Genomic DNA, 27297 nt, shown 5'->3' on the forward strand with positions numbered 1-27297 from the left:
AATATATATACTTAATACATATTCATAATAAAATTAATACATATTCATATCATATATATATTTGCATATTTAATTTATTTCTATATGTTTTAATTGTAATATTTCATTTACGTTTTATTTATTTACATATATATGATGTTATGTATATTTATATCAATATATTTATTCACACATATGTACATATAATTACTGAAAACATACAATACTATGCTCTATTTCAAATTTATATTCAGGCTTCTTTTAAATAAAAACGAATTAATTTAATAGAAAAGAATATTTTTTAAAAAGATTTTTTTAACAGCATTTTTTAACAGCCCGAAAGCTGTTTAGCATGTTTTTATTTTTTTATTTTTTTTTAATAAAAAGATTTGCCAATCGAATTTTTATTTATCTTTGTTAGGATTATTTGTTTCTTCAGTATGAGATAAATATATGGGCGAGAAACCGGAACCGAGCTCCTCCCCTTGCACCTCCACTCCAAACTATATACGCGATCTATCTAGGCTCATTTGTGTACGACTATTGGGCGGTAGACTTCTCTGATACACTACGCACATATAGTGCACTATACATATGGATTAGCAACAGCTGACTATTGAGTCAAAAAAATTTTCTCGCGTGAATTGCCAAATATTCTCCCACACACGCTTTTTCTGACCTGAATAAAAAGTTTATGCAAAGTTACATTAAAATCGATAAATTAAATTTCGAAATCTTGAGAAATGCAGAGAAAAAATGTACAATGTATGAAAATGAGAGACACATAACGAGAATATTGTATTTTTTTTTTTTTTTTGCAAAACACAAGCTTTGAGTGAGAAATAAAATATTATTTTTAGTTTTATGCGCGCGTGCGAATCGCGTTACATATCTCGCATTTATCGGAGATAAGTGTGCAAGTACCGGGATAATTTCATTACTCGCGTACTTTTTCGAGAGTACGGAGATAAAAAGGAAAATTGAAACAACAAAAATAAACGAAGCGAACCCAAATGTAAGTATATTCTGGCTGTTGGTATGGCGAGCACGGGCGCCGCGGGATGAGGATTTCGAAATCGGGCTCGAAATGCGCGCAGCGTTGCACGCAGGCGCCGGCCGCGCGCACATATGTAGCGCGGCGACGTAGCGCGAGAGATATAATACATACGCGTGCAGCCGCTAAAACGCGACAGGCCGTGCATATGTGGTGAAGCGCGGCCGAGAGCGGCGGTGCAAGGGCAGAAAGAACGACGACGGGAGAAAAACAAAGAGGAAGAAAGAGAGAGAGAGAGAGAAAGTAAGCGCGAACGTGGAATGACGGGAAACTCGTTGCATAGCGCTGTATGCTAGAAGTCGAGAGAGAGAGAGGGGGAGGAATCGTTGGAGACAGCAATGGCCGCTCCCGCGCGTATAAACATGGAGAATGACAGACCGCGGCGATTTCGCGGCTTCGTCAAAGCCGAGCGATCGCCGCGACGTTTCGGAAACGTTGGGGCGATCGGGCCCGACGACGAAAACGCGATCCGGTTCCCGGGCGTCCCGTGCGGGACGCGAAATCGGCGGGTACGACATCGGCTCCGGCCGGTTACCGTCTTGTCAACGTATGCCGCCATATTGGATCGCGGGAATCTCGCCAGGAACGGCGCGCACGGCAAAGGGACGCACGGGCGCCGTTGAGACATAACGGCGGGATTAACTCACCCGTGTTGTAAACATGCAGCTCGTCGACTATGCCTTCGTTACCACCGCCAAAAACGACCATAAGGTCTTTAATGGCGACTGCGCGGTGCCCATGCCTGGGTCTCGGCTGGGGCCCGGTCGGATTCGCAATTTTCTTCCACTTTAACATGGGTGCCGCCATGATGACCGTCGATCACATCATTTTTTCATACCGTCCGTACTACTACACCAACACCACCACCACCACCGCCACCGCCGCCGCCGCCGCCGCCGCCGCTACCACCGCCGTCGCCGCCACTGATAATGTTACCCCTAGAGCGGCGCGATCGCGACGCTCGGCGGAATACGCGGGCGTCCTCTCTTATCGCGAAAAAAACCGCAGTCGGTGTCTTCGTTCGTTGCGATGGTCGTCGACGGAACTCGACGACGACGACAATAGCGAGACCGTCGAAGGTTCACTTCCTACCCTCGGCAATCTCACCGCTTTCTCGATGTTTCGCGCGAGATACGTCACTCCCGGGAATTGTACGTTTCGACTCGCTCTAACCTCTCTTCGGGGGGGGGACAAACCGCGAGAGACAAACGAGACCGAACCTCTGTAAATTCTCCGAAAACAACGAATCGCGACGTTCCACGTTCGATAACGGAGCGCAACGAACGGATTATTCCTCGCGCACTCTTCGTAATCTGTTAAAATGACGTTCACAGTCGAGCCGAATTCCGGACGCAAAAGAAAAATCCTCGCGCCGTCGACGAGTGGCTCGTTTCTTCAAAGCGCGCAACACGTACACACCAACGCGAGAAGCGTCCTTAATGCGTGCCTGCGCGCGCAAACGTGTATTAGTGCCAGTATTTACGTGCGCAGTGTTTATGGGCACTGACAAAGCGACTTTTCTAGATCGGCTTTCTCGGAAAGGTCGCTCCTCAGGCATTCGTCGCTGCCGTCGCCATTATTACCGCGACGGCGACGACGACGACGACGTCGACAACGACGACGACGACGACGACGACGATTCCACTCGGGATTCACTCACGAGACGCGAGATCGAGCGGCGCGCCTATATACTATTTTCTCTCTTCAAGATATCTCGAGTCTCGAATTTAATATCGAGACTCGAGAGTTGGGGATTCGCCGCGGCACCTCGATTCGCGCACGACGAGAGCGCTCCCGTGCGTTGCGCGGACTCTCGCGTTCTCCCTTTTTCGCTCCCCCCCCCCTACCCCGAGTCTCTCACTATCTCAACTCCGCTATCTTTTTCTTTTTCTCTTTCTCTCTTTTTCTATCTCCCTTGGTGTGGAAACCTGCGTCAAAACGGAACACGAAAAACGGCGCGGCAAGGAGATATCCGCTATGGCACGACTGAGCGACGCCGGGCGAGGCGCGTGAATTCCCGGCACAATGTTTGCGGCGCGCGAAATGCAACGGCGTGACACCAACGGCGACCGATTCCGTCCGTACTTATCGGCGAAACAGCTGTAGTACTCAGAATGACGGCGCGTACAAACGTTCTACACGTTCCTCATCCACCATTGCATACAACTCGCGTCGGTAACAAGCGCGTTGCCAACCGACGCAGGATTGTGGGGGTGGGCGGGCCGTGTTCGATCGATTAATCGATATTTGATCCTCCTCGATTCTGTTTTCTGGGAAAAAAACAAACACGTTCCAACTTACGGGATCTGGCCAAGTTTTGTTTGTTCCGCGTGCATCTGCACGCCGCTGACTTTTATATCCGATGTTTAAGTGTTTGCGAAACGTGAGCGCAAAGAAAGCAACCAATCGCGACGCTTATACGTATAGGAAGTAATTCGATGGAACGAATTACGTGCGAATTGTTTGACAAGACCGTCGCATTTCCGTCGAGAGCGCTGGTTGTCGTCTCCTCGAAAAGACGAGCGTTTTTCTTCCTTTCTCTTGATAGTTTTTTTCCGTGCAATTCAAAAAGGAGAGAAAATTAATTATTTTTAAAAAACTGTTAATCTCTGTGTGCTCTATATGCGTTTCTTTATTTATTTATTTAAGACACAATTTTCCAAAGAATACTATTCATACAAAGCGCAAAATGTAGTTTGAAAAATCTTTAATTTTATACTATACAATGTGGCTTATATACTACATATAATTCTGACAATATACATATAACTTGAGCATTTATAAAAAATGTACGCATATACTGATAGGAATGGACAAGATTTACTTATATAAACAGCATATTACTTGCACAGATATTGTTCCTATTTTTTTTTTTTTTTTTTTGTATAAATTACATTGATGCAAAAAATAAGTGTAGTTCTGACAATAAATTCTCGACTTTGTATGTTTCTCAATTAATATTGTATATAAATTGAAATAATATGAATTGATATAAAACAAAGTCGCGTTACATACATTTTAAATAATCTGAAGTCTCTTTGAACAATATTTATGAAAATGTATTAAGATTTATTTTTATATATTACAAAATAAGAAGATACATCCACTTTATAAGCTGGAAATACATATACTTCTTGTTTTTTGTCTTCAATCACTTTCACAAATTAACAAATCTATTTCAAATTGTTATTTAAATCTGTTTCTACTTATTTTTTTATTTTACATATTTTAAGTGTAAGTTTTACAAAAAAAAACTTACAGTCCACTGTGAATTAAGTAAGAAAAATTATACTTTTTAAATTTCAGATATAATTTATCTCTTTTCTGTAAAAGTTTATCAAATCCAACGCACAAAAATGTAAATAAAATTTGATAAAACTAATAGATAACAATACATTTAATATACAAGTTTAATATAACTTATTTACCTACTGAAGCAACCTCGCATATAATGCATATAGTATCTTTGAATTGTGGATTGTAGCTTGCGCCACATAAGGGACACTTTATTTCCGGTTTTCCTTTGTAAATGGGTGTTAACGTGCTCGCGCACAACGAGAACGGGTTGTGCTCATCATATGCTAATTTATGTTCGTCGACAGGGTTCTTGTCACAGGACTGAAAAATAAATTAAAATTTCTCACTTAGATATCACTTAGATATCAATCGTTTACACAATTATTTGTAATAATAATACAAAAATGTTTTACGCAAGAAAAATGAAACTATACCTGCAATAAGACTCGAATTTTTTGTGCTGTTTCAGGATTCGGTCCAAGCTCGAGTAATCTTCTCGCGAACGAGCCGGCGGTTTTGTAGTTCTTCAATTTGTAGAACAAATTCACAGCTACTTGAAGAGTGAGGATCTGATGTACGGGTTGTAGATTACAATGCGTGAAGTACGCCGCCATCTCGCAAATCCTCTTCTGCTCGGCCAACGTACTTCTCGGCAGACTTTTACGCACGGTCTCCATTTTCAGACCTAAGATGTACTCGCGACAAATTTGAATTAACTGTTGAGCTTCCGCGGTCTCTTGTTTGGTGTCAACAACGAGCAACGGTACACTCAGAAGAATACTCTGCAACTTCTCTATTGCTTTGGCGAACTTGCCGTTGGTTGTTAATTGATAACACACTTGAAGACGCTGAACTAAATCAGAAAGATGCAAACCTATCGCGGGCAAGCCACTTTTTGATGGACTGTCTTTCGAGCTAACATCTTTCCAGTTTCTTTGAGGATATCCGTATAATGACGGTACGTTAGGGAGACAGGAATAGGACGTTCTAGAGCGAGCGTATGTGTTCAAAAATAAAGATTGATAAGGTCCGAACTCCACCACTCCGAACTGATTGTGTAACAATCTAAAAGCAGATTCAAACGAGCCAGCTAATATATGATCGACCACCATTTTGGAATTGTTGGTCCAATGCTGGGTCGGTGGAAGTCCTTTCGTAGGTGGAGAATAATAGCCCTCTTCGTTGGGCGTTGTAACCTCGAGTTCCGGTGGAAGATCGACGTCTTCGACGTCCCATCCAGGATTCTCTTCGCCTTCCGGCGCGATTTCCGTGTCTCCGCCTTCTTCGTCGTCTATGCCGAGCTCTTCGTCGTTGCCCCATCCCTCGGGCGTCGCCTGGCCGTCGTCTTCCACAGCGAGAGCGGCAGCTACCTGACTCTTTCCGCGAGACATCATAGCGCCTTCGAAGAAGCCTTTCGAGACAGTCAGAAGCGGCCAATTGTTCTCAGCTTGTTGTATAGGCACAGGTGGACGGAGATACACGGCACCGTTCGCTAGTTCAGAAAGTTCCTCGCTCATCGACTCGTACTGAGAGTCGTCCTCTTCGTTCGATATTCCGTGTATTTTTTCGGTAACGTACGCCAACGATGCTTGACCAGAGTTCTACAAAGAGTTGAAATACAAAAGTTCGTTACTTCGTAACCATAATATGGTCAATAGAAATGAAACTATATTATCTAGACATACATACATACCCGTAAAATCTTAGCTCGTTCGTAGATGTCGCCAAGCAACAAACTTCCTTGATACTGTCCGGATACATCTTTTCGAATTTCAGCAATTTTAATCATCTTACGTAGCTTATCCAAATTGCCGGTTATAAGATAAAGGAAAGCCAGTTTCTCGAAGTTTTTGGTTCTCTGGTAGCACATTTCCACAACCTGATGATTGCCCTGCAACAAAGCGGTTTGCGCCAGACTCTCCCAGCACGATTTCTGATCGAGCGTTCTCGCGGCTTCTAACGCGACTTCGATGTTCCCGCACTCGAGCGCCAGGCCAAATCTGGTCTTCTCGTCCTTCACGAAATGAAGCGCCACTTCCGGATATCCTTTCTGCTGTAAGTACGCGATAATTGATTGTCCGACGAGATTCGCCGTGCGAACCATGTGCAAAACTTCTTCGTATTTTCTATTAATTAACGCCAGCTTGAACTTGTATTCCGTCGGATCTATTCGAAGAATTCTAGGTCTGCATTCACGATCCAAGCAATAGACTTGATTGCCCTTCACTTTTGTGACGTAAATCGGCAGATCGAGCGTGCGGATGATACCGTGATCGCCGTTCTTGATCGCGTACTTGATGTGATTGCTCGTCGTGTAAATGAATACACCGGAATCGTCCCAGGCCCCAGATTTCACTCGGGTGTTCTCGTGTATGGAACACAGAGATTCTAACCGACGATTGCAAATAGTGACGTTGAACTTAGCCAGTAAGGCAACATGGGACATGTCGCTGGACCATTCAACGTATCTGCATTTAGCGATTTTAACTTCAGCCAGAGTTCTCTTCTGTTGTACGTCGAACAGCGTGACCCCTTCTGCGTCGCGCACAAGCAACATGCCGGTTCCGGCATAGAAGATACCGTCGCAATTCGGAATCTGTACCTTCTTCGTGACTTCGTTCTTCAAATTCTTAATAACCAACTGGAAAAAAAGTACGCATCAGTGTAAACTACGTTGCGTGTGAATAAACAAAATGATAAAAAATTCAAGTCATTTCAAATCTGAAATTGTTTAAATCGGTGTAAAAATTACATTCGACTTACCGAGTAGCCTCTGTCTAATACGGCAAATCGATTCCTTGCGACCCAGATGGCGGTAATGCCAGACGCTCGCTTGGTGTCGGCGGTATCCGAGTTCGAATCACCTTCGCGCGGTATCATGTACAAATCGTACGTGCTGTTCTCGATATTCGAGGCCGATCTGGTACATATGAGCACGCTATTCTCCGCCTGATTGTACGACATGCTGTACGGCGAAGTTTTGCCGCTGCCGCGAATCTGCATCACCGACGTGTCCTTCGACGTGGTAAAGTCCAACTTTCGAAGGAAACGATCCTTTACGTAATACAGTAGATTACCGTGCACCGCGTAAGCGGGACGTTCTCTCTCGAGCTTGAAAATAATCATGCCCGAGTCATGACCCGCAGCAAAAAGATTCAATGTCGGATGAGCAGCTAGAACCCAGAATCGCTCGTGTTCCCTTCTAAATGTGTGTAGACACGTGCGTTTGGTCATATCCCAGACGCGGATGCTCTTGTCCTCCGAATTGGAGAGAATGAGATCTTGTCTGGGATGGAATAACACGCACGACACATTGTTGTAATGTCCGCGGCACGTGTCCACCTCCCACGCTTTGGCGTCGTTCATTCGCCAGAGTTTAATTTGCCGATCGTCGGCTCCCGATAGAATTAGGGGCAGCGTAGGGTGGAAACAGGCCCAATTTACGCCTCTGTCGTGACCTTCGAGCATGTACTTGAGCGCTGCGTCAGCCTGACCAAATAAATCGGTCGCTCCCGGATTCTTCAAATGATCCTCGAGACCTCCCGGGCCGGGCGCCACATTTTTCTTGCGCAATCCTGCAAAGTCATTCGGCTATAATCACCACCGTCTTGCCGATAATCACGGGTTGCCAAAGTCATTACGTCTCGCCTTGTATTTTAAAACTTATGACACGCGTACATAAATATAATAAATACAAGCGGTACAATAAATAATAAGTACAAGCGGTGTAACTTTTTAAAATACTACAAATGAAATGCACAAATCAACGATTACAAGCAATTATTCTTTCTACAAATTTCTTAATAAGATTTACGAGAATTTATAAAAATTTCTTTTTAATGACAAAACGATTTTTCCACGAACCGGATATGTCCCAGATCCGAATCGTTTGATCCAACGAGGCCGATATGATAAGATCCTCCGTGGGATGAAACTGTGCGCACATCACGTAGTGATTGTGTCCAGTTACTACGCAAATGCATGTACGGCTTTGCCAGTTCCAGATCCGAATGGTCTGATCGTCGGAAGCACTGAGAATCCAGGGATACTCGTGATGGAACACAGTGGCTCTGATGTAATCCAGATGACCGAGCAGGGTGAAGATGCATCTTCGCTGCTTGTAGTTCCACACCTTGATTTTGTAATCATCGCCGCCGGAAACGAACAAAGGCTGTTGATTGTGGAAACATATACCCCGAACGGGCCCGTCGTGCTCGTCGAACTTGTCGAGCAAGGTGCACATACGATAGTCCCATAATTGAATGACTCCATTGTGTAAGCTGCAATTGATTGAAAATGCAAAAACCTTACAATGTGCGATACGGATTTATCAAAATAAACATGACGAACAAAGTGAATGTACGACGTTCACGAAATATTCGCGCCTGATAAGCACGCTGTCACGTTTCTTAAACGGGTTAAGATTATTATTATTGAAGGAATCTCACGTACAAAAAAGATAAATAAATGATGCGTTCTTAAAACGAATATCTCTTAAGTATATTCGCGTTAATTTTTTATTATGTCATTTGTATATTCGACTCTACACGCAATTTTCTCGCTTCAAATTATCGTTATTTAATACGCAACACTCCTCTCTGTGCAAATATAAAATTTTAATTCGCAAAAACGTGGTATCAAAAAATACCAACATGCAATTACGGAATTACAGAGTGACTCGCACGTTTCGAATATTACTCTCTTTCAATCGCCATGAGCTATATCAAGAACTTTACGAGTGTGTCCTGGATTACGAAAATCAACGGGGTCGTATTTTTTTACGTCTGGGTGCGCGATTACAAAATGAGCAATGAGGCTTCAAGTATAGAGGTCATTCGAAAAACTGGATTTCGGCCTGACCAACGCCTCCGATATAGAGTGCTCCGAGGTCGCAATAATACAAACAACGTGAATTAAAAATTGAATATTATCATTGTCTTTTTTTTTTCCATTCGAGGTAATCGACGCGATAATTTCCATTTTTCAATTCGCGTGTCAATAGAAAGTCGAAACAATTACGATTTTCTTGATGAAAGTTCGCAAAACTCTTGTGACTCGCGCGCATTTGTGATCGCGTTGTTACATACGATATATCTCCGATCTTCTACTTTGTTAAAATAGGCGTGGTCGACGATCATTATACTTGATCCGAATATCACAATCGCACTTTCGGTTTCCTCTCGATTTGGTATCCCGTTGATTTTTTAATGTATGCGCGAATATAATAAGTTCTCGCCCGTGACAAATTGATTGCTCATACATATTTAATGAAGAGATAAAAAATTTGCGATTGCCAAATTTGCCGATCACCACGATGGCAAACAACTTTTTTCACAAATCATTCGTTTACATATCCTGTTTACATTTTTTGCGTGTGACACGCGTCAAAATAATCATATATTTTATATATTGTAAATAATAATACAATTATAATATCACAAAACAAGTAATTTTAAAGAACTAAAAATTTTTTTACACAAATCTCACTACTGTTAAAAATTTAAATTTCCTTGTTTCTAACGTGTCTGTATAATACATTTAAGTAGCAGTTTGTATAAATACTATTTTTACATAACGAGATAAAAACGTTCGAGATTATTCGAGCACGAAAAATGTAATTGATTCATCCTTCGCCGAAAAGTGGACCGTTTATCTTCGTATTAATCTACTGCATAAAGTGCAGCGCGCATAATCATGATGCTCGACGATAAGGGTATCCAAAAAATTTGATCTACATATGCCAATGTAATGCCAATATAATGCCAATATAATTGTATCCAGCGTGACGACAATCAAGGGACAGGTATACATCCCCCCGGGGCAGTTTTTAACAGAATCAGGTCAGCAAAACCAGAAGTGTGAGAGTGGTGGGAGCGTCAAGTGCACACTGAACGCCTGCGTATATAGAGATCACATCATTACGCATCCTGGTAGTTCGCTCTTTAATTTCTTTATGCTCGGAACCCTTTTGTCGAGTCTCGACAATGGTGCTCCTGCAATGTATTGTCTCTACCATTGTAAGTATACGCACGTTTTAATTAAGAATTCATAAATGTCCAAATTACAGTTTTTATTATTAATAATATACACGAGATATATGTGCGCGTGTGTGATAATTTATTATTTAAATTGATTTTTAGTCATAAATCTTTAAATTTTGACAAGTGTAATTTGTGCGAGATAATTACCCTAATAATTCGTAAATATTTAAAGATAAAAAAAAATTGAAAATATTTTTTATTTCTCTTTAGCTTCTCTTCTCGGGTGTAACATCAGAAGGGGCATATTCTCCGTATGAAAACATTCAGCTGGAATTTTCCAACACTCCGAAACTGATCTACACATCATCCGAATCCAACCCTGCCATCAGTGGATATACTTACACAACTCAGCACATCAACGGTGGAAGTAATGTTATCTTCACAACTGGTGCCGATTCAGTGGACAGAATGAGGAATGGAATGAATTCAATGAAAATACCAGACGGAGATGCACCCAATAAACTTCAAACGAATTTAATATCTTCCGAAGAACAATCGGAAGTAATGAAAGCTAGCACGAGCAAGCAAGAAGATTATAACTCGAATGATGCGGTAACCGTTGAAGCTAAACAACTATCACAAAATTCTGGAGCAGATAACAATCTTGTTGAACATCAACAAGCTAGTCTTCAGCCAGTTTCCCTTGTGCGTGTGTCCCCCTATCCCGCACTCAGAGCAAATTTGCTGCCTATTTCAACATATCATGTACCGTCGAATTTACAAACCCAATTTTATTCCTCAAATTCTCATCTAGAATTGCCTTTGTCCAATATTGGTTTTTACAATCCTGCAGTGCCATTATTTTATCAAGGAACAATCGGAGTTTCTAACAACAGTTTCAAACACGCGTCTACAGTTGCGGAAGACGTGAAAGTTTCCACAAAATCGCAAATTACTAAAAATTCACAAAATGATGCCAGGTCTGATTCCATATATTCAAATGTAATAAAATCAAGATCGTTTGAACCAAACAAAGTCGAAGAAACCAATAGATCTGCCACTTCTACAAATAAATTTGAATCTACAGTCACATCATCTGAGAGAATTAAACAGAAAACTTCAAGCAGCGAACTCGTAAATCATGCAGAAAAATCTGAAAGTTCTGTTGAACAAACGAACCAAGACAAAGCAAGTAATACCGAATTTGAAAGCACAAAAATAAATCCCTCAACAAGCGCTTCTACCACCAAGAAATGTAAATGCGATTGAAATAACTCTGAGAAAATACATATCCTATTCTTCCATTAATAATAATAAGATTAAAATATGGCAAACTTACTATGTGTTTTGTGATTGTATATATATATATATATTATTTGATTATTAAAATACTTTTTATACTTAGCAAATAAATCTTACGTATAAGAATACCGTGTTGGATAATGAAATATAGTCTCTGCTTCATAAAATCATCAGTATATACATGATTAAATGATTGAAAGTACTGTGCGAGAGGTTATGTCAATATTAATGCGATATAACACATTGTATGAACATGTTCGTGAGATTTTCTGATGTAGAATAAACGAGTTAATAAGAATCTTTGTTTTATGGACAATTGATCGCTTTTTACGTCAACATCGAGTTTCAAACTGTCACCCAAATAATTAACGAGACCAGAAGTTGTCAAAGTGGCTTACCTTGCGAGCACCCAGGGACGTTTTGGATGAAAGGACAAGCCTTTCACTCGTGCAGACTTTGTCTCAAACTTCGTCAGCATCTTTTACAATTATTTGAAACACAAATTAAAAGCTTATAACATTAGTAGTTTTCTTGAAACTCTTAAAACTTGACACGACGGTAGACACGTCACTATTCCGACATAAACTATGATAAATTTGGGATAGCGTGATAGCGTTTTGTACGTTTCCTGCCAACAGCAGTTTATCCAGTACAAGTCTAGTTACAAAACCTAATATTCCTAAACATAATCACTGCGATGTTTGATACATTTGATTGGTTTATAGCCAAGTGGACCAAATTCATTCATTGGTTGATTATTTCGAGGAATTGACCAATTGCAGTGGCCTTTTTCTATTAGTATAAAATTAATTAAATTTATCGGAAAGTTCTATAGTACTGCAAATGATTGGTTGAGAGATTACGTTGCTGTAAAATATCAGTGCGTTGGAAACACACGAACGAAGTGCACGCGGTACGTTCTGATTGGTTACCAGCCTGCAGATGTGCTTATCAGTGACACGTTTTGTCGTCTGGTCCATTTATTCCTTGGGCGATACCTCAGGCGCTTTAATTGAAACTATTTGATATTATGATCTAATTTAATACAAGATAAACGTTAGAAAAACATTCGTTTTGCATCACTCTTCTAGAGGAATAAGGACGTTCTTTTGTGCTTTCTACAAGTGTGTTTTAGAAACTATAGCTGTGTGCTGACAGCCGGTGCGGTATAATGCAAGTGCCGAACAGCATTGTTTTTCTTCACTTTTTTATGATTATTATATTTATTTGCATGAACAGCATTCAGTGTGAGAAAGCGAAGACGAACAAGGAGGAACTCAAGTCCCAAAATTTTCCACCCTGTGCAGCTTGTAAGATACTTACCACCAGTTTTAAGAAGGTAAACACATCAGTTTTCTCTTTCTTGCTTATGTAATTTGACAAAAACAATAGTTAATAGAAACAAATTATATAATTATGTTTGAATAACTAAGTACACATAGTTGTATCAGTTTTTTTAATAATATTTAAGTCATGTTATTCTTATTTTAAGCATTTTCATGACTTGTACTTATTTTGTAGGGTTTAGAGAAAACAAGTCGAGGGAAGTTCGAAGGTGGAGATAGTGCTTGGGAGGAAGACAAGCTAGGTTCATATTCAAGAAGTGAAGTACGGTTAGTTGAGATACAAGAAAATTTATGTAAAGAAGTAGAACATGGAGAGACACAATGCCATTCTTTAGCTGAGGAATTAGAGAGTCAGATAGAGGAATGGTGGTTCAAATATCAAGACACTCATCCTGATATTTATGATTACATTTGTATTGAAAAGACAGAACATTGTTGTCCAAAAGATCATTATGGTCCAAGCTGTATACCATGTCCAGGATATCCAGATAAAGTTTGCAACAATAATGGGAAATGTAAAGGAGCTGGTACAAGGAAAGGGAATGGCAGTTGTTTATGCGATAAAGGATATGTTGGGGAAACTTGTTTGCAATGTGCTACAGGATACTATGAGTCTTACAAAGATGAAAAGACTTTGTTGTGTTCAGCATGCCATGTGGCGTGTGATGGACCTTGCAAAGGTGCTGGACCAAAAGATTGTGAAAAATGTGCAAATGGATGGCACATGATTGAAGGCAGAGGTTGTTTTGATATTGATGAATGTTTAAGAAGTGACGTCTCATGCCCTGGCAATCAGTTTTGTGTTAATAAAGAAGGAAGCTATGCTTGTTTAGGTATATTTTTACATATATAATATTGTTTATAGTTTTAATATTATTTCTAAGGTTTTCAAATATACATAAACTAATATATACAAAAATAAAATTGTTGCAGCTTGTGATAAAGCTTGCAATGGTTGTTCCGGTGATGGGCCAGACATGTGTATCAAGTGTGCTGAAGGCTATCATAAAAAAGACAATTTGTGTATAAGTAAATATTATATATAGAAATACAATAATATATATTTCAAATGTATCTTAAGTGACATAACTATAATTTATCTATATTTTACAGATTCAGATCTTCTTGGTCGAAAGAAACAAGAAAATCTAACTCGGTATCTGACATACTTTGGACTTTGTGTAGCAACATGTATTATCTTACAACGTAATATTTATGCTGCTAGTGTTATTGGTTTACTGGTTGCAGTATATATATCAGTTTCAGAATACATGATTGCTCATAGCAATATTCAAGATACAACAACAAATATGGATATTCTAGGACCAGCGTAAATATAGAATTGCAATTTATATACTTTATGAAAACAATCATTAATATATTATATCAAAAAAACATCACACATTATGTTAAATATAGATTATATAGAATAATATATTATTATATATAAATTTAAACAACTTTTTAATGTACTTTATATCATAAATTATGTGTGTTATCGATAATTTCTTTTATCAATTCCTATAAAACAGAATAGTTCGTTTTAAACTTACACAATAAAAATTTTTATTTTCAATTTTCTAATTGTTGAAGTAACATGTAATTATCTTATGTGTACTGTGTCAGTGTACTATCTGGCAATTAATAATACGAGAAAAGTAATACATTTTGTGTGTGTGTGTGTGTGTGTGTGTGTGTGTGTGTGTGTGTGTACACGCGCGCGCACGCACACATATTATTTTAGTTCATTGTATATATACTGATATACATACTGTATATATACTGATACAAATATATACATATATGTACAGTATATATACTGTACACACACACACATATATATATATTATTTTAGTTCATTTCAGCTTGTATTGATATTTTTTTTACATTTTCTATACAATAAAGAAATTATTATTAATATATTATATATATAATGTATATATATGTATAAAAAGTATTTTTTTTTTATTATTCTATAAATAAACGACAGAGAAAGATAAGCATATTCGATTATTCAACTAAAAAATATGAAATAGCTTATTATTCACGTAATTTAATTTCTGATACTTTTTTCATATTTTGTATTCTTAACATAACTTATAAGCAATACTCAGTATATTATTTTTTAATTTTTTAATATATTATTTTAGTGTACTTCTATTTAGAAAAATAAAACAAATTTAAAAAATAAATGAATTTTTGCAACACATTTTCCAAGACAAACTAATATAAGCATAACAGTTTGTGCCCACATGATGGCATTCATCTTATAAAAATGTTGTGTTCTGACGCTAGGTGGATACATACTATAGTACTTTTCTCGTAGCTAGAATTTGTCGCTTTAGCTGTTTTTTTGAGGTCTAGCAAGCTTAATATATCATACTAACTTTATATCCAAAGTACATTTTTTGAAATGTTTTTGTAGATTGGATTACCTAATGCAAAATCTAAAGTAAGAAACGAGATTTTATATCTTCCAACAATAACTATAGAATGCTAAATGAAAGAAGTTCTTCTTTTGGTTTTATATTGAGAAAAATTATACTAGCTAAGTGTTTGTGTTGTTTATACACAACTATATATGTGTATATACTACATATATTACATATATGTATATTAAAGTAAATCTTTACTTTTAAATTAATCAGAGATGATAAAATTATATAAAATCTATATAAGATACTTTTTAGATGTAAAAGTAGATTTTCATATAAAATTGTTTACAAAAATAAATATATATGTCAATGTAATATTCTTGAAAACAAAATATTTTTTTTCTAATGAAAGCATACTACTAAAAGCTGAACGAGATATAATTATTGTAGTGTATATTTAACGTTAATTTTTAAATACACAAATGTACAATAATTGTGTTACATAAAGAAAAAAAACGTGATTCATGCATAAATATAAATTAAAAATAAAAAGTTGGAAATATTTTTTTTAAATAACCTTGTTACTAAATCATTAAAAAGATTTTTCTATAAAAAATGTCATAACAACTTTTTTAAATAATTAGAGTTTAGATCTAAATGTTAAAGTTGTTAGATGGCTAAAATCATTAATCATATTTTTAAGCTTTTTAAATTTTATAGTAGTAAAGTAATATTTCCATAATTTTATATCTTGGCTAATGTTTTATCATTGTATATTAACATTATATATGATTATATATAAATTTTTATAATAAATATTGATTCTAGTTTTCTTTAGTATATATCATCCTATTAAGAGTTGATAAACTAATTGTAGACCTTAGAGATTAATAAACGTATGTGCAAAATACTCGATGATAAAGAATTATACATATATGTGTGTATGAACATACGAATTATAAAAATGTACAATTGGAGAAACTTACTAGACAAACAAAACTTTTGTTTTGCGTTGGAATAAAAACATTACTATATCATTTTCTGTATTCACAATTGATGTGTTTACTATATCAATGTAATGTAGCAAATTCTAGTTTATCAAACAATTTTATATCTATAAATATATTTTTTGAAACGGTTTTGGATATACAATTACATAATATAAAATTTAAACAAACGTTGTTTTCAGCATAAAAGTATAAATACGATACATGACGACGTTAGTAAAAAACTACATCGCAGACGAAAAGAGATGATTAATATGAAAATAAGAGTTCTTTTATATAAAACAACTTTATGTCTAAATAAACAAGTTTTTTTCTATAATATATTTTGAACAATATTTACAAACTAAGAATTATTTATTGAGAACTCTAAAATATAATAAAAATTTGTTTGAAAATAAGAATAAATAAAATTATAATTTATAAGTACATTGTTCATAAAATTCTTAATTGCAAATTGTGTTTCTTGTATTACAATATTTTTGAAGTTTTTAGGAATATATAAAAGTATATATATTATTAATTACTTTACAGTTTTTTTACTCATATAGTTTGATTATAAAGTTACATCTAAGATATCTATTTTTTCGACGCTAGATGGCCAAATAGATGTATAGGTTTCTCAGTTAAGTTTTTATATATCTTCTATATATGTTTCACAATAAAGTGAATAACATATCTTATAAGCAATACTCAGCAAATATTTTTTCATATCGATCACTTTTTGGAAGTGGTCTATGTTTCGCAAAACCCGTTATTATAATTTGAAAGTTAAAGTTTTTTGAACATATTTGGTAACAATGATAAAAGAACTAATTATGTTCTTGTTGTTTTATCCGTATGTAAAGAAATCTGGAAATTATTATATATGATTATGTGTAATTATTATATACATATAATTATACATATATATACATTATTTATTATATATAATTATTTTTTAATAATGTTTAAAACTTTGTAATCATTGTTTACATAATTTAATAATTAAAAGTTTATTTTTTAATATTTTTTTATGTTTTTAAAACAACTTTGCTAAACAATATCTAAACTAAAGATTGTTATCCAGACTTTATCTTTTAGTAATAGTAGTTTACGCAATACATAACGTTAAGTACTACATAACATATAATAGTACTTAAGCCCCTTGCACAAGGGAAGGAATAGCGATAGCGATAGAAATAACACCAGTTTTAAAGAGTTTATATCTATAAATAACGGTAGGAACAACGGAATCTAACATATAAAAATACACATGTATCAATACAGATCAGAAAACGGAATAAGCAATAGCGATAAACTTTCCGACGAGTTGGAATTCTGTGTCTATTGCTTATCGCTGTCACTATTCCCTCGCATTGTGCAAGAGGCTTTATGTTACTTTATTTTCTTAGTTTTTATTTCTATTATATCTATAATGCGCGTTTTAGTCTTTTATTTTTGTAATTTTAGAAAATTTCTAATACTTGTAATTGTATTATCTTTTCTTATTCTTTTATTATATCATAAGTTTAATTTATCAATACATACAAAATAGTTGTAAGTGTATGTTATTAAATCAATAGTGCAGTGGTTTTATATCATTTTTATATGCATTACTGCTTTTTTTTATGAAAAACAAATAGATATTTTAATTCTATTTGATAAGATATCTTACTTGTTTCGTCACTAGATGGCCAAACATTTTAGCATTTTCTCGTAGTTAAATTTTTAATAAGTTCTTATATAATACTTACATCTTTATAATACAGTAATACAAAATATAAGCAATACTCAGCATTTTTTGCAAGTAAAGTTCTTTTTGAGGAACGTTAAGATATTTCAAAAAATAATTTATCGCATATTTATATGTAGCAGAGTTAAAGACTTAAGGCCGAAGCACAGACTTTTGCATAACGCATAACGCATCAGAGAATCAACTAACTATCCAGCTTTCCATTTTTATTTCTACCTGTTCTAAGAAGGCTTTTTAATTGGTTGATTCTCTAATGTCTTATGCGTTATGCATTAATTAAAAGTCTGGCTTCGGCCCTTAGTATTGCTAGCAATATAGCATCAATCTGTATCTGCTTTGTTTTTAATGCGATATCATTGGCTACTACTTTCACAATAATACGTTTGTTATATACGTATTTCATAATATTACGTATGTTATATTTTAACTGTTTTATACAATACAAAGATTTATACTATATATATTAATAAAAGTACTTTAAATTAGAGATTTTTTTATTCTTAGGCTGTGCATAAATTTTTTTTAAATCTCACATAAATTCTGTGTATTTAAAATTTTTTTATTGTAATATAATAAAAAAATAAGAGAATAAAAAAATAAATAAAAAGAAAGAAGAAACCCGCTTTTGCGTATCCCCTTTTTTAACCCCAGAGTCTGCCAGCACCTGGACCCGTTCACCCTTCCAACTTTTTAGAGTTCCCCTTTCTCCAATCTGCAGCCCCTGATTTGAAGCTCTTACGTCCTGTATGATCGCTCGAAGGGTTGTTTTAAATAATAATAACCTAACTCCGATCACACACAGATGAAAGAGAAAGGAGAGGAGGAGAGGGCGACGAACTTGATGCTCGTCAGACTTCAGTATGTTACTGGTGAGGACATACGTGTTCTTTCGCGTCGTGTGATTTTATAACCGATTCTGTGCAATGTCCTTTAGATATTGTAAACATATTAATATAAAAATTGTGCACAAAGTGTATTTATTTAAGTATATATAAATGTGCTTTTATTCTTTTATTATTAATTATAAATCTTATTTTTAAATTTGACTTTACTTAATTCTTTGATAAGATATTTCGAAATTCCATGATTAATTACTCGCAATGTTTTACGAGTATTAAGTTAAACGAGTATTAAGAAACTTTTATTTATATTTCATCAAAAAATAAAAACTATATTTTATTATTTAGTCCAAAAATTTGTTTAGCAGATCCTGCTTATTTTTTCTAAGTATTATAGTTTCTTAATAATCTTATTTGACAACTAAGATTTTAACCAGCGCGCATTTTCTTATTTCTTGTAATATTCCTTGCTAACAACAAGGTTACAACGGTAAAAAAAAGACAAAGAAGCGAGCTAGAATATCACTGACCTTCCAAACAATAATCGGCAAGGAAGCCACGAAGAGATCGACGCGACAGAGGCGTGAAGTCCATGAAACCGCACTTCGTTTTGCGCGCTGCACCGGTTTTTTTTGCGGTTCCTAACGGTAATTGACAGGCTTCATCGTTGTCTTTGTCGCAGTCGTCGTTTGTGAAAAAGACACGATGTGCAAGAAGAGTCCAAGATACTTCAATGACGATCTCTTTGCGAAGTGTAATATCTATAGTGATTCTGTGCTATTTCAAAGTGTGTATGTGTCTGTGTGTCTGGACGGGTTTGTTCGAGCGTTGCGCGACGAAGAGAATCGATCGTACACGCCATCGTGCAAAGTTTAGATCTCGGCAAGAGAAGACAAGAAGAATCTTGCCACGATCTTCTGCTAATCTTCGTTTCGGGATTTACCGCAGTCAAATAATCGTCTCTTTGCTTCGATGATTTTGTTGCTGATTCATGGTTGGTAAGCAGTGACATAATTTAAATGTAGTCTGTATATATATATATTTAGACTGTTGTCATGTTTTTCTTAAAGTAGTATATGTAAAACAGAATTCTAAATTTTTATTACAAAGAGTACATTATAATAAAATATAAATTATTTTATTTTACATATTTAAATGTATACTAGCTTAAATATCTAAAACTATATTAAAAGCAAAGTTCTCATCATCTTTGAAAAATAAAAAAAATCTAATGTATTATCTAACTAAATAAATTTTTTAAGTATATGCGACAAAAACGCATATCTATACTTTGTATATTCAAAAATAGAAATATGACACGAAAGTATGACACATAGTTTCGTGAGGTAAAATCGATTATCGACACATTCGGAAAGTCGAGTTTTTTTTCTCTTTTCGCAAAAAAGCCGAAAAAACAGATTCTTGTTTGAGAACTCTAATTCACGCCGGTTACGATTCTCACAAGTCACGCCGGCGCGCGTTTTGTAGTGGCAATTTTTGCTCGACTCATTACCCTGATCGGCAAAGTCGACGGCATCTCGCACATGTGTCGGCCGCGCGTTACAAAAAAACGCGCGGCGTGTTAGATTCGAGAGAAAAAAAAGCGAGAAATAAAACAGCGGGTACCCCGTACACGCGCGCGGCTGCGAGGCAGAGGGTTAGCTGGATTTTTAGGGGTAGCTGAGTACCCCTAACCGTGTCATCCCTATTCAGGCCCAAACGCGGTCCCTCGAAATTGCACGAGCGTGAGTCTACGAAAAGGTGAAAATAATGCCGAGGCCGTATCGGCGAATCCGTTAGCTTCTCTCGTCGCTATCCTTATGCCGTCTGAGCGATTAATTTGTTTGGCGGATAATTAAGCAGACGAGCGTGGAGAGTACATTATTTTTTTGTGGATATAATTATTTTGTAACGCGCCGATCTTTTTTCCTTCTCTCTCTCTCTCGGAGAAACACAAAAACTAGTTAGATATTTATTAGCAACGTAATTTAAGATCAAACTCAAAACATGCGATTTTAAAAGGTCAATTTCAATTATTATTTCAATTAAAATTTATTTCGATGCACGTATAATATTTGTCTAAAGTGTACATAAAGGATTAGTAAACGTTTCGTCAACTTTTAACTCGTTGGGCGAAATAAAATAAAGAAAAACGTTTGATGTAGTTTAGAGTATATCTGATACGTTTGTGTGACAAAACTATCAGATTTTTCACGGACATTTTTAATTGAGCCAATCGTTCACGTAGAAATAGAGGGTGTCGGCGGTCTATAGAAAACTCCATTGGCTATTAGGTCAATCCCCGTGCGTCGGTATCAGCTTGCAGGCATTGTGTTTCATTTTCCACGAGTATATTGGCTTCCTTTTCCTCCTTTTTACATCGAGCCGGGCCACGTTAAAGCGTGGATTTTTAGCAGATCTCCGTCACTCCTTCCTATGCTGCTGTCTCGTCGTGGTGAACGAGAAAAAAATGTGGATCAAATCCGGCTAGTTACACAATGGAGCGCACAATACTTCGCGTCCCACAAAAAGCCGCTCATTGTGACGCGAAATTATCACATTCGGCAAATGGCGCGAATTCACACACACACAACTCGCGTACCTCAAATAAAATACGAAAAAAGTCACGTAATTTGAAAAAAATTCAAAAATTTCGATAAAACATTGTTTCTCACATAAGATATAATTTTTTTTTTTTTATGCGTGTGTGAGAGAGAGATCGATAACCTCGTAAATTTGTTATTACGCTCGCAGTCGTTTTCCAAGCTTCTTTTTTAATTTCAACTTTGAAATTTTTAACGTTAGTGAGAAAAAGCTTTTATAACTAGCTCGCGCGCCTTTTTCTTCCGTTCGATCACGTCTCCTCCTCCGGCTCATTCTTCCATGAAGCCATATAAAACGCATTAAACCGTGCTCGACTGTCGATCTAGACTTATTACCGACGATTACATTCCGTTCTGGAATGTAGCCCCGACGCCGCTTTTCTCAACGCGGACGGCTGACTAATCCACCTTGTCGGGTTATCTCTCGCTGTACTTTCTTCACTTTGTAACTCACAATTTGCGCAGGATATGGATCAATAGGTTCGTTGCTCGACCGCGTACAACTTGCGACTGGAGCAGAGTTCGAAGAAGCAGTGAAGGATCTACTTCCTTGAGCACGAGAGAGTAAAATATACCTACGAGATTTTTTATCGCGTTTCCGCGTGTATACATAAGACTAATTTTCCGCTTTAATTAATTTTGCAAACAAGTCTCGAAATATTTTTATAACAAATCATCAATATCTAGATTTTACATGCACATTAATATTTCTTAGTGTTCGTTTGTTTATGTCGAAAAAAATTATGTTACGGTACTTCGTCTTTCTAAACGTACGCGAAATATTTTGATGTGATAATTGTTCCATACGTATTTATTTTCGCATGTTAATACGGCAGAATACGCGTTTTTAATAACGAGCTAACTCTCTTCTTACGCTCCGTGGAGTGTTTTTCGCGATGTCTGGCATAGAAATCGTCTGCGAAAAGTCGTAAAGAGAGTCCCGTCATCCTTCCTTTCTTCTCTTCTCTTTCTTTTCCTCCGCAATAATTTTCCTTAGTTACAAGTTTCGATCGTCGTTCGCTCTTTGCGCGCGAGGATGAAGCGGTTCGGCAGCAGCGAAGGAAAGAAAAAAACTAGGTCGTCGATCATAAAGTTGTGGTCATCGAACGTGCAATAAAGTGAAGGATGTAAAGAAGAAGAAGGGAACAAAAATAAGACAGAGGAACAGTGTAAAAAAAAAAAAAAAAAAACCGTCGGTTTGTGCGGGGCGCCTATAATAGCGCGTCTAAACTAGTCGAGCGTAGAGAAAATAATTACGAGTCAAGAGCAAACGGCGCTTCGCATTCTTTTTATTCGCGACTTGACGCGCGTAAAACTTTTTCCCATGGTTCGCGGAACGGTTTCTCGAAAATCGGCCGCAATCGATGCGCGATCTCGGATGCCTTCCGGCAAACGATTTGCACGCGACGGTAGAAAAGTTCGTGCAAATGTCCCTGAAATGCACTGAAAACAAGTTTCCCGCCAACGAACAACATGCTTAAGTAATCAATTTTTAATTTCCTCGGTAGAACTATACTTTGCGCATACAAAAATGTTTCCTAATTGACATAATTTGTAATATCCATGATAACATAACGACCAAAAAAATTAATTTACTATCTATATATATAGTAGTTTTCAATAACAAAACACTTTTATGTAAATATGATCGCATATTGGAACATTTCCACACGCCATTTTGCTAGACCAACCGTCATGGGCAGCCTGACAATGGGCCGAAAGTAGCCAGGGGTAACGTGTGTGGACAACATACTGATCCATCCTGGCGAGGGATTCGACGGGGGTGCCGCGCGCGAGGGATCGTCCTTTTACCCAACCCGATGGGCGAGCCCATTGGTCAGATCAGAGTCTGTCTCTGAACGGGACTATCGATTATTTGTTACCGATTTCCCAGACTAGACTCGCGGAGCAGAACACGGTTCCTGTCCGCCCGCGGCGGCGGGGGGTGTGGTCCGGCCCTTTTTCGTCGCAGCACCTACGGGGGCCCTTTAAAACCTGCTATGCAAATCGACCTCGCGCCACCGCCGCCGCCACCGACTCCCTCTCAGATGATCGTCCCGCATGCAGCGAATCTCAGCTGATCGTAAAGAGCCGTGTGGCTCTTTCTTCTCCCTGTCGTGTGTGGGACGCGCGCGTCGTTTCATTAAATCAGCATTGCGCGGTCGTCTTATCGCGATGGCAATTAGCATATCGAGGAAACGTTAATGCACGAGAATTACACCCCGTCTTCCCGTGGGAGTCGAATTACGAGCGCGTGTATACACACCACTTTGTGCGATTACGCTTTCCGATAATCGTCGTAAATTATATTAACTTCGCAATTATTAATCTGTATAATAAGAAGAATTACACGTGCACAAGATTCTCTTTTAACCGCGATGCGCTTCTCTCGACCGAGTATGGATTTTTTTGTTAGCAATAACCATTATAGCCGTTACTTCATCCTCTTCAATTTTTAATGCACATCTTGGTAATTTAAGATTTAAATCAGACGAGTATATCTTTCATCTTGAAATTTAGTTCGTCAGAAAAAAATTTATCTCTGGTAGTTAATCATTTGATAATTGAAGACTCTTTAATGTTTTCTCTGAAAACAGAATTTATAAAGATCGCAACACATTGTGACACAACAACGTTATCGATATTATTATCACAACACATCTTTGTTTCTTATTTAATACAATACTTTTCTCTCGCGCGCTCGAGTAGACACGTGATCAATATTACCATCACGTGTAAAAGTAGCAGTCGCGAACTCGCAAGAATACCTATCTGTCTGACGGGAATACGGAATTTAAAAACTTGTTACGATTTCCATTTGCACACGCGGACGGGAAATATACTCACTCTATATATATATATATGTTTCCATTTTTCTTTCTCTTTGCGCTTTTTACTTTATTCGCGCGCGACCAGAGCAAAGCTGTGCGTGTGGTGCTGACGTGTGTTGCAATTAAAAATTGCGTATAGCAGTCCGGGGAGACACGGACAATCGTACTGTCAGCCGGAAGGACGATAGCTGCTGCACTCTTTGTCCTGTATGCCTTTGATGGCGGTTGTGAGCGTCTTTTTATTTTCTCCCTCCCTGCTCGCTCAATTGAGAAAATCAAAACGTTTCTCCCATATTGCAGTGGGGTTAAAACGGATTGAAGAGCACGGATATATATAAAGTTTCTACGAGCACGTTTAAAACGCAGTAAAAAAAAATTGTGACACAATTTTCTCTCTAGAATTATAATTGCTCGACTCAAAAGAAAAAACATATTAATTTCATATCTTAACTTGGATTTAGGTTTTGGATTTATTATTAAAGTGCTCTTTGGTGATTAAATGTTACACATATCAATTATCGAATTTGTGTTTCAGTTAAGCAAAATTTATCTTGCGATTATTTATACGTTTTATTTGCTTAATCAAATTTTAATATGTTAAGTGATATCCCCCCGATATAATTGCAATTATAACATAGGATAGTTCGAAAATATACTGCCTCATCAAAATGATAAATTCTCATTCCCATAAATCAAATTGACTCTGGTGTAAATATCAGAGGCGTTTCTATTTTTGCTTTTAAATTGAAGTGTATTAATTTTGCATATTCTGATATTTAAAGAGAGAGAGAGAGTGAGAGAGAGAGTTAATTTATAATTTAATATTAAATTTTAATAATAGAATAAATTACATTATTCACAAATATGTTTTTTTTCTTATTGTCTTGTACAATATTTCATTAGAATAGAAATGTTATTTTAAGACAAAAAAAGAAACAGATTTGTTACTAAGGTCACTGCACTTTAAATGTAACATTACAAAAATCAATTTAAGGCATTATGCAAAAAAATGCAAATATGTGAAAAAATCAAACTTGCGTTTTAACATAATATTCCATTGCATACGTATCACATACAATAAATAGAAATAGACACAAATTAAAGTGAAATAATAATCTAAACAGACGGCTTTTTTTTAACGCAAAAATCGCAAAACGCATTATAACCGCGGTCAAAAATTAACGAGTCTAGACAGCGGAAAATGAAGATGCAACTCGCGCGGATTGCATCGTCAAGTTTAGCGTTAAAAATCAATCGCGGTCCACCGCGCGGTAATGGAAGCTCGTAATTCGGCGCGCGAATGACATTAATTTCCAGACGACCTGACACACCGGGCATGTCGCCGCACGTCGCTCGAAATATAATCGTGCAAATAGACGCGGACGAAACCAACCTGGAACATTTCTATATCCCGCGAAGAGCAAGACACACGACGCAACGACGGACGAACGACGGCGATGCCTACGCTGGTCATTGCACTGTGCGCGGCGTCGCCATTTTGTGACCGCGCTCGCGCGTTTTGCCGAACGAACGACTTTCATGTGTGCGCGATACGTGCGGGGGTGAGGGAGGCGACCACGTGACCCGCGGGACCGCGCTTCCGGATTGGCCCCGACGACGCGCTTCGGATGACGTAATAAAAGCGACGACGCGCCGACTGCCTGGGCTTTAGCGATCGACGACAGTCGAACGTACGTATCCACCCACCGATTGCGCATGTGTAAGTGGACACGTATGAGTGTCTCACACCGTGTTCGTAGGTAAAATATATGCACGCGCGTGTGCGTGCCCGCGCGCGCGGGAAAGAGAGCAGTCGACGAACCGGGCGAGTGCGCGTCGCGAATTTGACGGATCCGCGAGAGATACACACCGTGCGATTTATTCAGTAGCGCAGGTCGTACGACGTGAATTTCTCACCTGTGAAATGATCGACGTTTCGAGATGCAGAAGAGAGAGAGGGAGAGAAAGAGGTATGGTATCATTTGCTATTCGCTTCCCTTCGGATTACACGGCTTTTGCCTTACTACTGTTTCGCGTGAGAAGGATTCGCGGAAATTGTCAGAGAGGTTATTTCCTAGAGTGCTCCGGTTTGAAATAGAAAAAAATTGTCGAACAGATTGGTGCAATTCTGTTATTTTGCGTAAAACAAAACTTGTAATATATACTTTTAGAGATAATTACATGTACTATCTGTATACATGTATCAAATAATGTACATTTTTTTTATACTCAGTTTTCTAAAAATACAATATTTAAATCGAGAACTGGCAACACCGATCGAACATTTGGTTTTAAATTACGTGATAAAAATATACTTCGGTTACAATTATTTTCACTTTTTGAAAATGTTCATTGCATGTGCGGTGAATTGATAAATGATGTTGTGACATAATTGCACTTGGCAAGACAATCTGATATAATAACTCGTACAGAGAGAGAGAGAGAGAGAGAGAAAATTTAATATAAAAATTACTTTACGTGTGTAATTGTTTCCTTATTATATTACCGAAGATTACAAGCTACAGTCTGTTTACGTAATTAACGATTTCTCAAGGCGTTCTCGAGAAAAGCCTCCGGAACGATGTTGAGCATGAGAATAATCACGGGTTATTATCAATGAATCATCGCTTTCTTGGATATAAAATATTTGCACGTTGGGATTTAGCTCCGTCTGTTGTTTTATTATGCACATCATCCACTTTCTATACTAATACACTGTCATACGTGCTCTTGTTCGACAAAGAATGTAAAAGGTGGCCATTTGAAATAAGAAACGACGGAAAGCGTTGTGCAATATAAATTAAGATGCAATATACACTAAAACTTGACTTACGCGCGACTTTCATATCTCACCCCGAAATTAAGAATAACGTATATAGCACAGTCGCACATAAGAGTTTAATTAATTCATCTCTTTCACTCTTAAAAATATAAACAAACGTAGGGTTTTT

General features: G+C 37.2%; 4 protein-coding genes across 5 annotated transcripts in view; 2 read left to right on the forward strand and 2 right to left on the reverse strand.

Moving 5' to 3' along the window:
• Nucleotides 1–1914, reverse strand: part of LOC109852962 (host cell factor) — an 8117-nt gene extending 6203 nt beyond the window's left edge. For both annotated transcript variants that reach the window (XM_020424624.1, XM_020424623.1), the window contains exon 1: nucleotides 1681–1914. In XM_020424624.1, coding sequence (XP_020280213.1) covers nucleotides 1681–1840 — 160 coding nt within the window. In that variant the 5' untranslated portion in view covers nucleotides 1841–1914. The remainder of the gene's footprint in view (nucleotides 1–1680) is intronic.
• Nucleotides 1915–4284: 2370 nt separating this feature from the next.
• LOC109852984 (coatomer subunit alpha) lies at nucleotides 4285–12217 on the reverse strand. Its single transcript, XM_020424657.1, has 6 exons — nucleotides 12012–12217; nucleotides 8195–8610; nucleotides 7094–7905; nucleotides 6024–6971; nucleotides 4765–5931; nucleotides 4285–4651 (listed from the first exon to the last, which is right to left on the reverse strand). Exons 1-6 carry the CDS (start codon nucleotides 12089–12091, stop codon nucleotides 4454–4456), a joined length of 3621 nt encoding a protein of 1206 aa, XP_020280246.1. The 5' UTR covers nucleotides 12092–12217; the 3' UTR covers nucleotides 4285–4453.
• Nucleotides 10241–11911, forward strand: LOC109852985. Its single transcript, XM_020424658.1, has 2 exons — nucleotides 10241–10347; nucleotides 10582–11911. Exons 1-2 carry the CDS (start codon nucleotides 10315–10317, stop codon nucleotides 11578–11580), a joined length of 1032 nt encoding a protein of 343 aa, XP_020280247.1. The 5' UTR covers nucleotides 10241–10314; the 3' UTR covers nucleotides 11581–11911.
• Nucleotides 12218–12550: 333 nt separating the features above from the next.
• On the forward strand, nucleotides 12551–14293 carry LOC109852975 (cysteine-rich with EGF-like domain protein 2). The gene is made up of 4 exons (XM_020424645.1): nucleotides 12551–12952; nucleotides 13135–13792; nucleotides 13893–13988; nucleotides 14073–14293. The coding sequence occupies exons 1-4, from the start codon at nucleotides 12785–12787 to the stop codon at nucleotides 14291–14293; spliced, it is 1143 nt and encodes a 380-aa protein (XP_020280234.1). The 5' UTR covers nucleotides 12551–12784.
• The last annotated feature ends 13004 nt before the right edge of the window (nucleotides 14294–27297 follow it).

Source organism: Pseudomyrmex gracilis, unplaced genomic scaffold (genome assembly GCF_002006095.1).
Source record: "Pseudomyrmex gracilis isolate BER0280 unplaced genomic scaffold, ASM200609v1 scaffold_41, whole genome shotgun sequence".
In the NCBI taxonomy this organism is placed as follows: Eukaryota; Metazoa; Arthropoda; class Insecta; order Hymenoptera; family Formicidae; genus Pseudomyrmex; species Pseudomyrmex gracilis.